The sequence below is a fragment of the Amphiura filiformis genome, unplaced genomic scaffold (assembly GCF_039555335.1).
Source record: "Amphiura filiformis unplaced genomic scaffold, Afil_fr2py scaffold_41, whole genome shotgun sequence".
Lineage (NCBI taxonomy): Eukaryota > Metazoa > Echinodermata > Ophiuroidea > Amphilepidida > Amphiuridae > Amphiura > Amphiura filiformis.
In genome coordinates this window covers 736,536-749,612 of record NW_027305505.1, presented here as the reverse complement: position 1 = coordinate 749,612, position 13,077 = coordinate 736,536, and the positions used below count along the sequence as shown (strand labels likewise).

General features: G+C 33.6%; 1 protein-coding gene across 1 annotated transcript; it reads left to right on the top strand.

Annotated features, from left to right (window-relative positions):
- Window positions 1-11,125: 11,125 nt before the first annotated feature.
- Window positions 11,126-12,334, top strand: LOC140144139 (uncharacterized). The gene has a single exon (XM_072165975.1). The coding sequence runs from the start codon at window positions 11,126-11,128 to the stop codon at window positions 12,332-12,334; it is 1,209 nt and encodes a 402-aa protein (XP_072022076.1).
- The last annotated feature ends 743 nt before the right edge of the window (window positions 12,335-13,077 follow it).

The window sequence follows — 13,077 nt, the reverse complement described above, 5'->3', positions numbered from 1 at the left end:
AACACCTCAGAAAACATATACTGAACAGCATTGTAGGCTAAACCATTGAAAAAAATAATTTTTTTAATGGCCGACAGCGGCCATTTTGGATTTCGGGCTCTCACGGATTCCGCCCACACTTTTGCGAGGGGCACCCCGCTAAAATTTTTTTTAACCTTCATAAAAGACAAATCCACTGAGAAACGAACCTTCGCTCTCCACGGTCACGGAATTGCTCTAGATCACCCAACTAAGGGGCAGTCTTCAGCAAACGGCTCTTTTCAGAGCCACCAAAACCTTTATATTAGCAGATAGGCGAGATCGGCTAGTTCTCTGTAGACAAGGGGCAGTCTTCAGTGAACGGCTCTTTTCAGAGCCACCAAAAACCTTTATTAGCAGATAGGCGAGATCTGCTTGTTCTCTGTTGACAAGGAGGCAGTCTCAGTGAACGACTCTTTTCAGAGTCATCAGTAGACAAGGGCGGTCTACATGTCTCATTCTTAGGTACTTTGTCCTGAAGAAGTCAGAGCTACTCCTGACGAAAGCTTGACAGTTCTAAACTTGTCCGACGGCGAACCCGCTAAAAACCCACTAATTGTTAAAAATGCTCTTGAAAACTTTCAGAGTCCATCAGAAGCGTCGCGAGGAGGAGTACACTGTTCGTTTTGAGTGTCTTGACCTCAGTTATTTATCCCAAAGACGGGAATACATGTCCATTGCGCTTGTATCCAAATGTCGCCTCAAAGCTGACTGCTGCAATGTTATGCCTGCTTTAGATAAAATCCGTCCGAATAGTAGGCATCCTGATCAACTTATTATTCACCATCTCAAAGCCAAAACTGATGCTTTTCTTTATCACTCCATCCAACGCTTCCCTAATAAATGGTCTGAACCCCCTCACATCACAAATATATAAACATCTCAAAAAAGTAACCCCCCTTAAATAATGACAATTATTCAAAAAATGGTTATTGTATTACAAAGCTGTAAAATGCGTTGGAAGCAGAATTAATTTCTACACATTTTGAATCCTCATTTGCAGCAATTGACTAAATATTGGGTCACAGCGTACATTTAAATCAATGTAATCCAAAATTTAAATTGTATTGATTTTGTATTCAGTGTAATGGAAGGAAATCTGTTTAATGATATCTGAGTGTTTTTGTATTGTTAACATTTGTATGTAAGTGCAACTTTCAAATATCTGGACCTCACTACATTAAATTGACCGTTGTTTTATTGTTTTCTGGGCTATCGTATCAAATGAGGTGTCAAAATGCGCAGAAATTAATTCTGCTTCCAACGCATTTTACAGATTTGTAATGTAATAACCCTTTTTGAATAATAGCCAATATTTAAGGGGTTAGTTACTTTTTTTGATATGTTTATTTATTCAGGCAATAGTTTTAACTGCTTCAAATCCCACTTGAGAGATTACTTTCGCTCTTTTCAAGCAATATAATCCTTGGCGCCATTTGTGTATTGTGGTATAGATGGGGAAGGGAGAGGGCATTATCTCATTTTGTTGTGGTGTGTTTTATCCTGTGTTTTATCCTGCTTGACTAACTGCAATATATCGCGTTTCTTGTATCTTGGGGCTTCTTGCTTTAATATAGTGCTGTTTTAAAAAAATGTTTGTACTTTTAATATGTTAATAATCTTTGTAATTTGTATGTGTATTTTAGTGCTTAATTTGGAACTTTAGCTGGGCACTGGCAGCCTTTGCTTGCTGTATATCTATTTTAGAAATGCCTAATGAATAATAAATAAATAAATAAATAAATAAATAAATAAATAAATAAATAAATAAATAAATAAATAAATAAATAAATAAATAAATAAATAAATACATAAATAAATAAATAAATAAAAAGAACCCAAATAAGCATACCTAGGAGCAGTGTTGTAGGTCTCGAGACCAGGTAAGCCTGGTCTTGGTCTCGGTCTTGGTCTCGCGACCTGCTGGTCTCGGTCTTGGTCTCGGTCTCGGCTCTCCTGGTCTTGAGGTCTCGGTCCGAGACCGGGTTCGAGACCAGTAAAATAGCACCATTCTGGTCATTTAGCAACCCTTAATTCTGCTCAAACAGTGTTCATAAATTGAATCATAAAAGGTTATCTAAATCGTCAATTCTCATTCTAATTCTTACCTCAAGACCTACTCAATTAATTTATAATCAGGCCCAATTATTAATTGTTCAAAATATCGTATAAATTCATAAACAAACTCAATATCAAACTCCAAAAGGACCAGAATCCTATAGATTATATTTACAGCTCTGTTAAAATCTATTTTAAGCAGCACATTATAATTTGTTGCATTTGCCCAAATAATCATATATGCATCATTCAAGAAGTAGCAACATTACAGTTAATCTCAGCAAAACATAAACCCTTCTTGGTTTTCTTCATAACATTATTTTTAAAAGACATAACATAATGTTATTATAAAGTTGACAAAACATTTATTTAATAATGCTTGGCAGAAAACATTTAACAGTAACATTTAAACAACATTTCTATAATATTTTAGATAATAGTTTTTTCACTATATACTTCAAAAAAATTTCCAAACCTCAACCCCCACCCCATGTCAAAAAGAAATCTACATCACTGGTTAAGAAATTGAATTTTCATACCTTGTTTGAAAAGCTAGTAGGCCTACTAAAAATGGATTATATGGCCGATCATGTATCAGTCACTGAGATAGTTCAGGGATGTAAGTAACCTTGAAGAAAAAATACGGAAAATACGGAAAAAAGCGCGTAAATTCGGGCTAAAAAGCCACAAAATGGGCTGAAAATAAAAGAAATTGCGTAAATTTGGACTACAAAAAAACCTGAATTCTGTAAAAATACAGAAAACTTACATCCCTGGATAGTTTCATTCATTATTAATACAGGCGTCAGAAGCGGGGGATGGAGGACATGCCCCCCTAAATATTTGCAAGGGAGCCGTCCCACCTAAAAATCAAAATAGAAAAAAAAGTAGGATCTGCCTTATGTATCTAACTTTGATCATGTACGACCCATCAAATCATGAACAAAACACATCCGGCTAAAACACTCTGATTGAATTTTTTTGCGCTTTTCCCTTGCACAAAATTAATAAAAACTGAACAAAACATGTGATTCCCGGACCCCCTAAATGTTAATGCTTGCGGTCCCACTGTTCACTGATTATTTTACTTTCAAGCCCGGTCTCGGTCTCGGTCTTGTTCTCGGACCTGCTGGTCTTGGTCTTGGTCTCGGGCTCGGACCAGCCGGCCTCGGTCTTGGTCTCGGTCTCGGACTGCCTGGTCTCGGTCTCGGTCTTGGTCTCGGATAGGCCGGTCTCGACTACAACACTGCCTAGGAGAACAATCATACAGGAAAAGGCTTTTTAGCAGAATTAAGCTGCAGAAAACCAAAGATAATTTGATGACAATGTTAACAGTAGATGTGAATATGATTAGTGGGAAATAAAGGTGATTGAACCAAGGAATCAATCGCGCATGACAAAAGTCGGTGAAAAAATACATAAAGCATGAAAAAAAAAGCTATGGAAACGGGAGTGATGCGGCAACCGGGTTAGGACGGGAAACAAGAGATAAAAAAGCATAAAGAATAAAACAAGATGAATTTCGGTGATCAGTGTTGGTGAATCGAGTATAAAGTTGCGCGGTAGTTTTGCCGACGTATTCAAGTTTATATATTGCATGTGAGAAGGAATATAACTCATGTAGATTTACAGTTTATTTTTGCTGTTTTTTTGCATATTTGTTTTTTCATAAAGTTCGCTCAGCTATTATTCTCATCATGACTTGTTATGTTATATTATAACCCTATTTTGATAATTCAATTCAATAATATATTATATACATATATTTTATTTTATTTTGATGACACATCTAGATGATAGAGGAGCGGTATACCAACCACCTGTTGTCGAAAAAGGTATGTTTCGATTATCCACTTTGTTAAAGCGATCCTTACTTAACCCTAGAACTACTGACCCATATTTTGTTACAAAGGGGGTTCACCCACCACCCCTCATTTTCAATAATTATAAACGTCATCTTCATATACCATATATTTGGTACTGATGTATGGCTATGGGTCTCTTCTATCCAATGATACCAAAATAAGTACAAACATTTCCACATAATATTGCTATGACGTCATAATATGAGCGCACTCTTTCAAAATTGCAAAATTCTTGGTATGTACAAAAGTATAGGCAAAATTTCTTTTCGGCTAAAAATTCTACGAAAATCCGATTTTCACCAAATGTTCTAAATATAAACGAAATGACCATTTCAAACTAAGGCCAAAACAATCCTGAAAAATCAGGGTCGCATTTTTTTTTTTTTTTTTGAATGATGATTTTTACAGATTTGTTCAAAAACTCAATGTTTTTCACTTAAAATTAATATTTTATTGTAAGACTAGTCTTTAATTGTTGTCTAACAGGTATCCAGAAGTCAAAATTCCAAACCCGGGCAAACTCTGTATATGGCCGTTTTTTCAAAATGGCCGCCAAAATGTACTTATGAACCAGGTATAATGACAATAACTCGGACAACCATGAAACCCCCTTTATTCAATCAGAAAGCCTTGATTTAGTGGGGATAGACACCTTAATGACCCTTGTAGGTCAAGCAGATTCCGAATTATAGTCATTTCATCTGGCGAATATGATGATTATGGTTGCTACTGGCGGCCATCTTGGATTTCAGGTGTCCTATACCTCAGACAACCATGAAACCCCCTTCATTCAATTAGACAGCCTTAATTTAGTGGGGATAGACACCCCAATCACCCCTCTAGGTCAAATAGTTTCAGAGTTATTGTCATTATACCTGGTTCATAAGTACATTTTGGCGGCCATTTTGAAAAACGGCCATACAGAGTTTGCCCAGGTTTGGAATTTTCCACCTAGTAGAATTTGAAAGACCTATGCATACCCTACTCGAATCAACATTCAAACTTTCTGCTTAAAAAATTGTATACGGGTCTGTAGGACAGGGCCAGGACTACACTTACCACTTTAGGTTGCTGAACTGCTTAATTATACCACCTGAGGTGGTGTTTTACTCTAAGTTGATCACTGCAAGTGGTGTATGAAGTAAATTTAGCCCCATGGCTTATACATGTCGCTTAGATGTGTAAATGTCGTGCATATTGACGTATAAATGTCGTACGCATTTACCACTTCAGTAGTATAAGGCTAGCGTAGTTGAACCCCTTGATTTTGATATAATGACCCTTAAACCGGAAACGATAAAAAAAAAAAAAAAAACACATAAAACACTAAGTTTTGTTCACCTTCCTTCATATTGTTCTAAAACTTAATAACAAAATATGAGACTTGAGATATGAGGATTAATTTGGGTGTGTGGGGTTTTGATGATGTGTGTGGGGTTGTTTTGTATGCTGAAAATATGACCTTTAAAAACATGTTATAATATTAATTTATAAATGTCCCTTTAATACTTTTCTAACTGTTGTTATCTAACCTTTGACTTAATATATTTGATCTGCCGGATGATTTATCTAAAGCAAGCGAGACTAAAGTCTATATTATGTGTTGCAATTAACAAAATAAGTCTGAAGTCGGAAATACTTTTAAATATAATTATAGTGGAGTTTTTAGCAAAATAAATAATCGACTTTAGACTTATTTTGTTTGATTGCATTACATACCCGGTATAGTAGAGTACAATAATGAAAAAGCTATAGGAAGATAACCTCATTTTTAATGTACAGTTCTATGACCCTTATTAACAACCATAGCTTATAATTTGAGCCCAAGTTGTGAAGTACAAGTGTTTTGTATTCAACACTATAGAGGTTTTATACATGTAAAAAGCAAACATGTTCGGGTTAAGAACTGTGTACTCATAGATGAGTAAGGGTATCAATTATATTGAAAACCGTATATAAATATGTTTAACATTTTATACTTACCTTATTTTTCTTTATCCAAGGTTTCACATAGTTCCACATTTTAAATTTCATAAAAAGCAACAATGTGATGACGAATTATATGATCACTGCACGCTCAAAATACATTGCATAAATTGGTTTCCTAAACTAACGTAAGAACATTGATTTTCCTGAAGACGCACATATTAAAACTAAAATGGTTAAAGAAAAATGAACTTTTGGTTCTCTGCGTTTGAAGCTGACATGATTCATAGTTAGAATATTACGAAATATAAGTCATTATCACGCGGTTGGTCATAAGACTGATGATTATGAGATTACTGATCTAAAGTTCAACACAAGCTAAATTAAACCACAATGCAATTTACTATTACAAGTCCTATGTACTTATCTGTATATTATTATGTAAATATTAAGGCAAAATGAATTAAAAACAGCAATGAATTATGGGATATTAAAATACTAAACAAGAGTAAATATTTGATGTGTCAGGGCTGACAAAACAAATAAAAAAACTTATTCCAAATTCAGACTAGGTGATTTAGTTAGAAATTAAAATCCCAGCATGCAGTTGTTATTTAGTTTGAAATTAAATTAAAATGTTATGCTTTTAATTACCGCTATTTTTAAATACATAGACAACCTAATGCATTATGGGATTATTCTACTTTTTAGAAGATTTCAAACTAAGGGAACATTCATAAATATTTTAAAGGGGGGGGGGTTAGCAGTTAATTACAAAGTTATTTGCATTAGATCCCCCCCCCGAACAAGTGTAGAACTTTGCTCAATGAAGTTAATTTAGTGTTTGGGGGTGTACACTCCCCCCAGTTATAGGTTATTAAAATATTGACATGTAGCTCTGCATTTAGAGCTAGTGGTAGATGAATTTATGGTAGGGGTAGTGGGTGTTTTGGAAAAAGTACTGACAAAAAAATTAGCGTTTACTCCTTGTGTCTGCTTAAACTTTTTGCGTTCCCTTCATTTCCCAATTTTCTCCATTTAATATTTAACAATTTCCCCCCTCCTCGTTCAACTAAAAATTTCAGATTCCCTTTTAAGACCCAAAAAAAATTGTGTTCCCCCTAAATTTACCCCCATGTCATAAATAATAATTGCTCCCTAACATTGATCTATGTCTAATGCACGATGGCGTTTATCCCCTTTTTCAATAGAGATTTCTAGCTATTGTTTATTCAACAAGAAATGTTTTTAAAAATGACAACCGTAGAATACATTTGTAAAAAAAAATATTGATAATATATACATGGCTTCTCAAATTGAAATTAGTCTTCCCAGCTACTTTACAAGATGCAAAATTCTTGGGTTTTTGCTTTGTGTTTCTGCAGTTCTGTCAATCTCACAATATGCTGTAAAAAATACTATAACAGGGCAAAAAGAATTCAAGTACTGTCATGGTGAATTTTTCAACTATGATAAAGGCGGTAAGATTACGGGTCTTTATTTTCCAAATAATGATGACATGGTAGGAGAAATGATTTGTTTTATGAGCCTAGTAAAAGTAGTACTACCAATAATAGTATCATTTCTTTTGTTAGATATATTTTGGATGACATGTAAGAAAGTTATCAAATTTACCTATGTGATACTAGTTTTATGTTTTATTGCAATCAAGAATATAACATTTGAAATAGCTTCACTGATTTTAAATGGTGCAAGAGTTGTATGGAATACAGCATTAAATATTGATGCATTTATATCAGTCAAGAAATTAGTTCTTAATAGAGATAACAAAGTACTAACAGGTATCCGTATACCAAAACAGGATCTTTTAGATTTTCATTAAGCTTATTTTTTTGACTGGAGCGTTGTTTTGTAAAAGTAAAAATGAAGTAAAAGTAAAAGTAAAAAAATAAAAGTGAAAATAAAAGTTAAAAAATAAAAGTAAAAATAAAAGTGAAAGTGAAGTAAAAGTAAAAGTAAAAGTAAAAAAATAAAAGTAAAAATAAAAGTAAAGTAAAAGTAAAATTAAAAAGTGAAAGTAATTAGAAAACACCAGCGTTGTTCCTGTAAAAGTCTAAACAATATAGTTGAAATTCTACATGATTACACACAAGAATATTAGTTTCTTTTTGAAATTTATTTTTTAACTCAGTAAACTGAGAAGTTAAATCTGTATCAATAAGAAGAACGTATAATTTATGTTTTTCTCCATAGTGCTGTATCCACTCTCCAAATTCGTGTGCTTCCATAAATATATTATCCTGATGACCTCCTTGTCCAAAAGCAATCTTGGCAAACAGCCAACCATCAATAAGACCTGATATTTTTGCATCAAAAGATTTAAGACACTCATTTTTTTTCAAACCAGAATTTTTATATTCTGTTTTGTTAAGTATTCGTCCGTCTTTTGTAGGTCTATATTCTGTAGTCGTTAAATTCTTAACGTGAATTCCTATCTGGCTTACAGCCACATTACATTTGCTTAAAACATAAGATTCATCCTTTGTACCTTGACGTGATGCCATTTTACTAATTTTACTGGCAAATAATTTTGCAAATAAATAATCATTACAACATTTATTTAGCAAGTCTTCTAAACTAATTTCAAGATCTTCTAGCACGCGATTAAGCTCACTGTTATTACAATGTTGTTTGATTAAATATGTATTTCTTGTTCTCAATAATTCAAACATAATTTTGTTGTTTTCCTTTTGACGAACAACACGCAAATTCTTACAGTCTATGTTAATAGGGAAAATATTTTGTGCGACTTGTGTCATTGTTTTTATATTAAATTTGTTTCTTTAATATGTTTTTTAAAATTACTTAAGACAAATAAATGCCTATAATTTTTTTATTATTTTGTTTGCCCTTTCCAACAAAAGATATAAAAGTAGACATTAACTCAGTTCTTATTTTGTTTTGTATGTCAAGTGGCATTGCTTCCCATTGTTTAATAATAGTTTGTATTACATCAGTTAAAAAATTATTTGCATTTTGATTTATATCCATTTGTATATTTTATAGCATTATATTTTATATTTTTTTAAAGCAATTAAAGACTTAAAAATTAGATATAATATATGGAAGATGCTGTAAATATTCAGGTCAAAAAGTTTATGAACTTTCATAACATTACTGAAAACATAAGCCAAGCATTTGCATTAGACGATTCTGGCAGATTATTTGTTCAGTACAACAATGAATTGTTTCCGCTTAGCAAAGTTAAAAATTCTAGTAATTTTTATTCTAAATCTAGCTTACAAAACCATGGTGTTGGAGCCTACCTTATATCACCCTCCAACAATGGTTGATTTAAGAAATGAGATGACGCAATATTATAGTTTAGATCAGCCTGTTTTTCAAGGGGGTCTTTCCACTCCCTTAAAACCAATCAAAAGAGCTATGACAACTAAAACATTAGAATTTAAGCAAACTCCTTTTACAATTGGAAATTTTTTTAAAGGATATGAAATGAATGTTCCGAGCCAATACCATTTTGAAAAAGACCCACTTACATTTTTGCAAAATGTTAAACCACAAATTCAAAATATATTATCACAAGAAGTTAAAACCTTAGGTTCGTTAAAATTTCAGTTAGGCTTTAGAATTATGATGTCTAAATATAATTACGGTGATGTAATATATGATACCCCAACATTTTTTCATGAGCAAATTCCTATCATAAATGAAAATGAAATAAACATGGATACTGCTTTTGCCAGCATTCTAGAAAAAATTGAGAAGTGGGTTAAAAATGGTTCAAATTGGGTTATTGTGCGTGTTGAAAATTTGTGGATCAATATTGCAAATTACCAGCCTCTTCGCGGTGGTTCATACATTGATTTACCACCAGCTTTAAAAAATAAACACGCAATTATTAATGTTAAGAATAAAGATGATAATTGTTTACGCTGGTCTCTTCGTAGTGCGCTATTTCCTGCACAAGATCATTTTGACCGACCTGGAAAATACCCTACTGAAGACAACTTAAACTTTACAGGTATTGACACCCCAACGAACGCCTATTAATCAAATACATCTTGTAGAAAAAATGAATAATCTTGCAATTAATGTTTTTGGTTGGAAAGGATGTGTAATAGTACATCAGTTAAGTAAACAACCTTCTAATATTCCTCGTACTAATCTGATGATTATTGAGCAAAATGAAAAGCATGGCATTCGTACACACTACACTTGGATAAAAGATTTGAATCGTCTTTTATATGACCAAACTAAATATCAACATCGAAAATACTTTTGTGAACGATGTCTTCATGGTTATACACGTGCAGATCTTTTAGAAGATCATAAACCCGAATGTGAAAGAAATGGAGAGGGCGCTTCGAATAGAAATGCCAAAACCAGATGATGGTGGATGCGATATCGCTATTTTTGACGTCGCCATTGGATTAACACATAATCATGAAATCTTCACAAACAATTCTAAATTTGTTATGTGGTGTCAAAGCAAAATTATCTTACTCTAAAACCGTTGGGGTTCTGCAAAGTACCCCACTTCAAGTATGTTAATTGTCCATTTATAATCGCTAACCGTGTATTGTGAATGGGGCTGTCAGCCCTGTATCTTCGCCAGCCTCGTACGTCCGTGTTGCGTGTCCTATGCCGCCTGGCCAAAACCTGAAAAATCAATATTAAAATTCGAAAACTGGCACAAGCAAATGAAAGCACCATTTGTAATTTATGCTGATTTTGAATCTATTATTAATAAAATTGAAGGTCCTGCAACTTCCTATAAACATGACTAAAGAAGACTGGAATAATTATAATAATTCAACTCATTGTTATATTTGCAAAAACCGTATGACAATAAAACAAAATAAAACAACCAACAAGCCTTACTTAGATAAAGTACGAGATCACTGTCATCTGACAGGCAAGTTCCGCGGTGCAGCACATTACGTGTGTAATTTAAAATTAGGATTAAAACCAGAAACAACTGTTATTCCAGTTGTGTTTCACAATCTTAAAGGATACGACGCCCATTTAATCATGCAAGCCATAAGCAAAGTGGATGGCAACATTAAAATTATTCCTCAGAATTTAGAGCGTTATATATCATTTTCATTACGTCAGCTACGCTTTATTGACAGTGCCCAGTTTCTTCTTGCATCACTTGATAAATTAGTCAAAGCAAACAAACCAGAAGACTTTCACATTACAACTAAATTTGAACCTGATCAAACAAAACGCGCACTGCTTCTTAGAAAAGGAATATTATTTACCCCTATGAATACATGGATAGTTGGGAGCGTTTTCAAGAAACACAACTGCCAGCTATTGATGATTTTTATAGTTCACTAACAGATGAAAGTGTTTCTGCAAATGACTATGAGCATGCTCAGAATGTATGGCGAACTTTTGAATGTCAGACGCTAGCCGATTACCATGATCTTTATCTCAGGAGAGATGTGTTTCTTTTAGCTGACGTGTTTGAGAATTTTAGAACAACATGTCTCAGACAATACGAGTTAGATCCTGCACATTATTTCACATCTCCAGGTTTAAGCTGGGATGCATTACTAAAGAAGACCGAAATTCAGCTAGAATTACTAACATACTATGACATGCATTTGTTTATTGAAAAATGTTTAAGAGGAGGAATAATCATGGTCTCAAAGCGTGGTGCAAAGGCAAATAATATCCTTACTCCTGATTTTAATCCCAATGAAAACCCAAGTCATATAATGTACTTGGATGCAAATAATCTTTATGGGTGGGCGATGAGTCAATCTTTGCCTATAGGAAAGTTTGAATGGATGCAACTTCAAAACTGGACACAAGTTCAAGAGATAATAAACCACCCCCCAAATGCTGATAAAGGATATATTTTAGAAGTTGATTTAGAATATCCACCTGAAATACACGACATGCATAATGATTATCCACTGGCCCCAGAAATTTTAGAAGTCCAAGATGAATGGCTATCTCCTTATCAGAAGAAGTTGTTAGGCAATCAAAAATTAACAAAGATTAAAAAACTTGTGCCTAATCTAAGAAACAAAACAAAATACATCGTACACTACAGAAACTTACAATTATACTTATCATTAGGAATGAAATTAACATATGTACATAGAGTGTTGCAATTTGACCAAAAACCATGGATGGAACCTTACATTCGAATGAACACTGAACTAAGAAAGCAAGCGACAAATGACTTTGAAAAAGATTTGTATAAATTAATGAACAACTCTGTGTTTGGCAAAACAATGGAAAACTTACGCAAACGCGTTGATGTTAAACTAGTGCGCTCATCTGAGGAAACAAAGCTAAGAAAATTAATTGCACAACCATCATTTGCAAGACAAAAAATATTTGACAATGATTTAGCAGCGCTGCACATGTATAAAAGTAAATTGTATCTCAATCGACCTGTGTACGTAGGTATGAGTATTCTTGACTTGAGCAAATTATTAATGTATGATTTTATTACAATGAAATGAAAAAAACAGTATGGCAATAGAGTAAATTTACTTTACACCGATACTGATTCATTGTTAATGCACATACAAACTGAAGACGTATACAAAGATATGGCACAACACATGAACCTTTATGACACTAACGACTATCCCCAAGATCATTATTTACATAGCACTGAAAATAAAAAAGTGCTTGGAAAAATGAAAGACGAGTGCGCAGGTAAACCAATTTTTGAATATGTTGGATTAAGACCAAAGATGTATTCTATCGTAAAAGATGATGGAAACATACGAAAGGCAAAAGGCGTTAAAAAATGTGTTGTGAAAAAAGATATAAATCATGAAAACTACAAAGAAGCACTGCTTAATCAAACGATCTTCCGACACGGAATGAATATGTTAAGAAGTGAAAATCATCAAATATATGGGCTTCATTTAAATAAAATTTCACTTTCTCCTTTGGATACAAAACGATGGATTGCTGATGATGGAATCAACACATTAGCCTTTGGTCATTACGCCCTTGGGAGGTAGTTCTGTGTCTGGAGGAACAAGTAATTCCTCATGAACAAACCCTCTTTTCGGGGCCCCTTCACTTAGATAATACAGAATAGGTTCTTCGGGTTTTATAACACTTCGTTCTATCCGATACACATTTAAACTCCATATAGGGTTTGTACTTCTTCTGCGTTCTCCGCCCTCAAGTTCACCAGGTTGATACAAATACCGCACACCTACAGTAGATGGTAAATGTACTTCATTTA

Coding starts and splice junctions, on each gene's coding strand:
- LOC140144139 (XM_072165975.1), top strand. CDS start 11,126: ATGGATAGTTGGGAGCGTTTTCAAGAAACACAACTGCCAGCTATTGAT.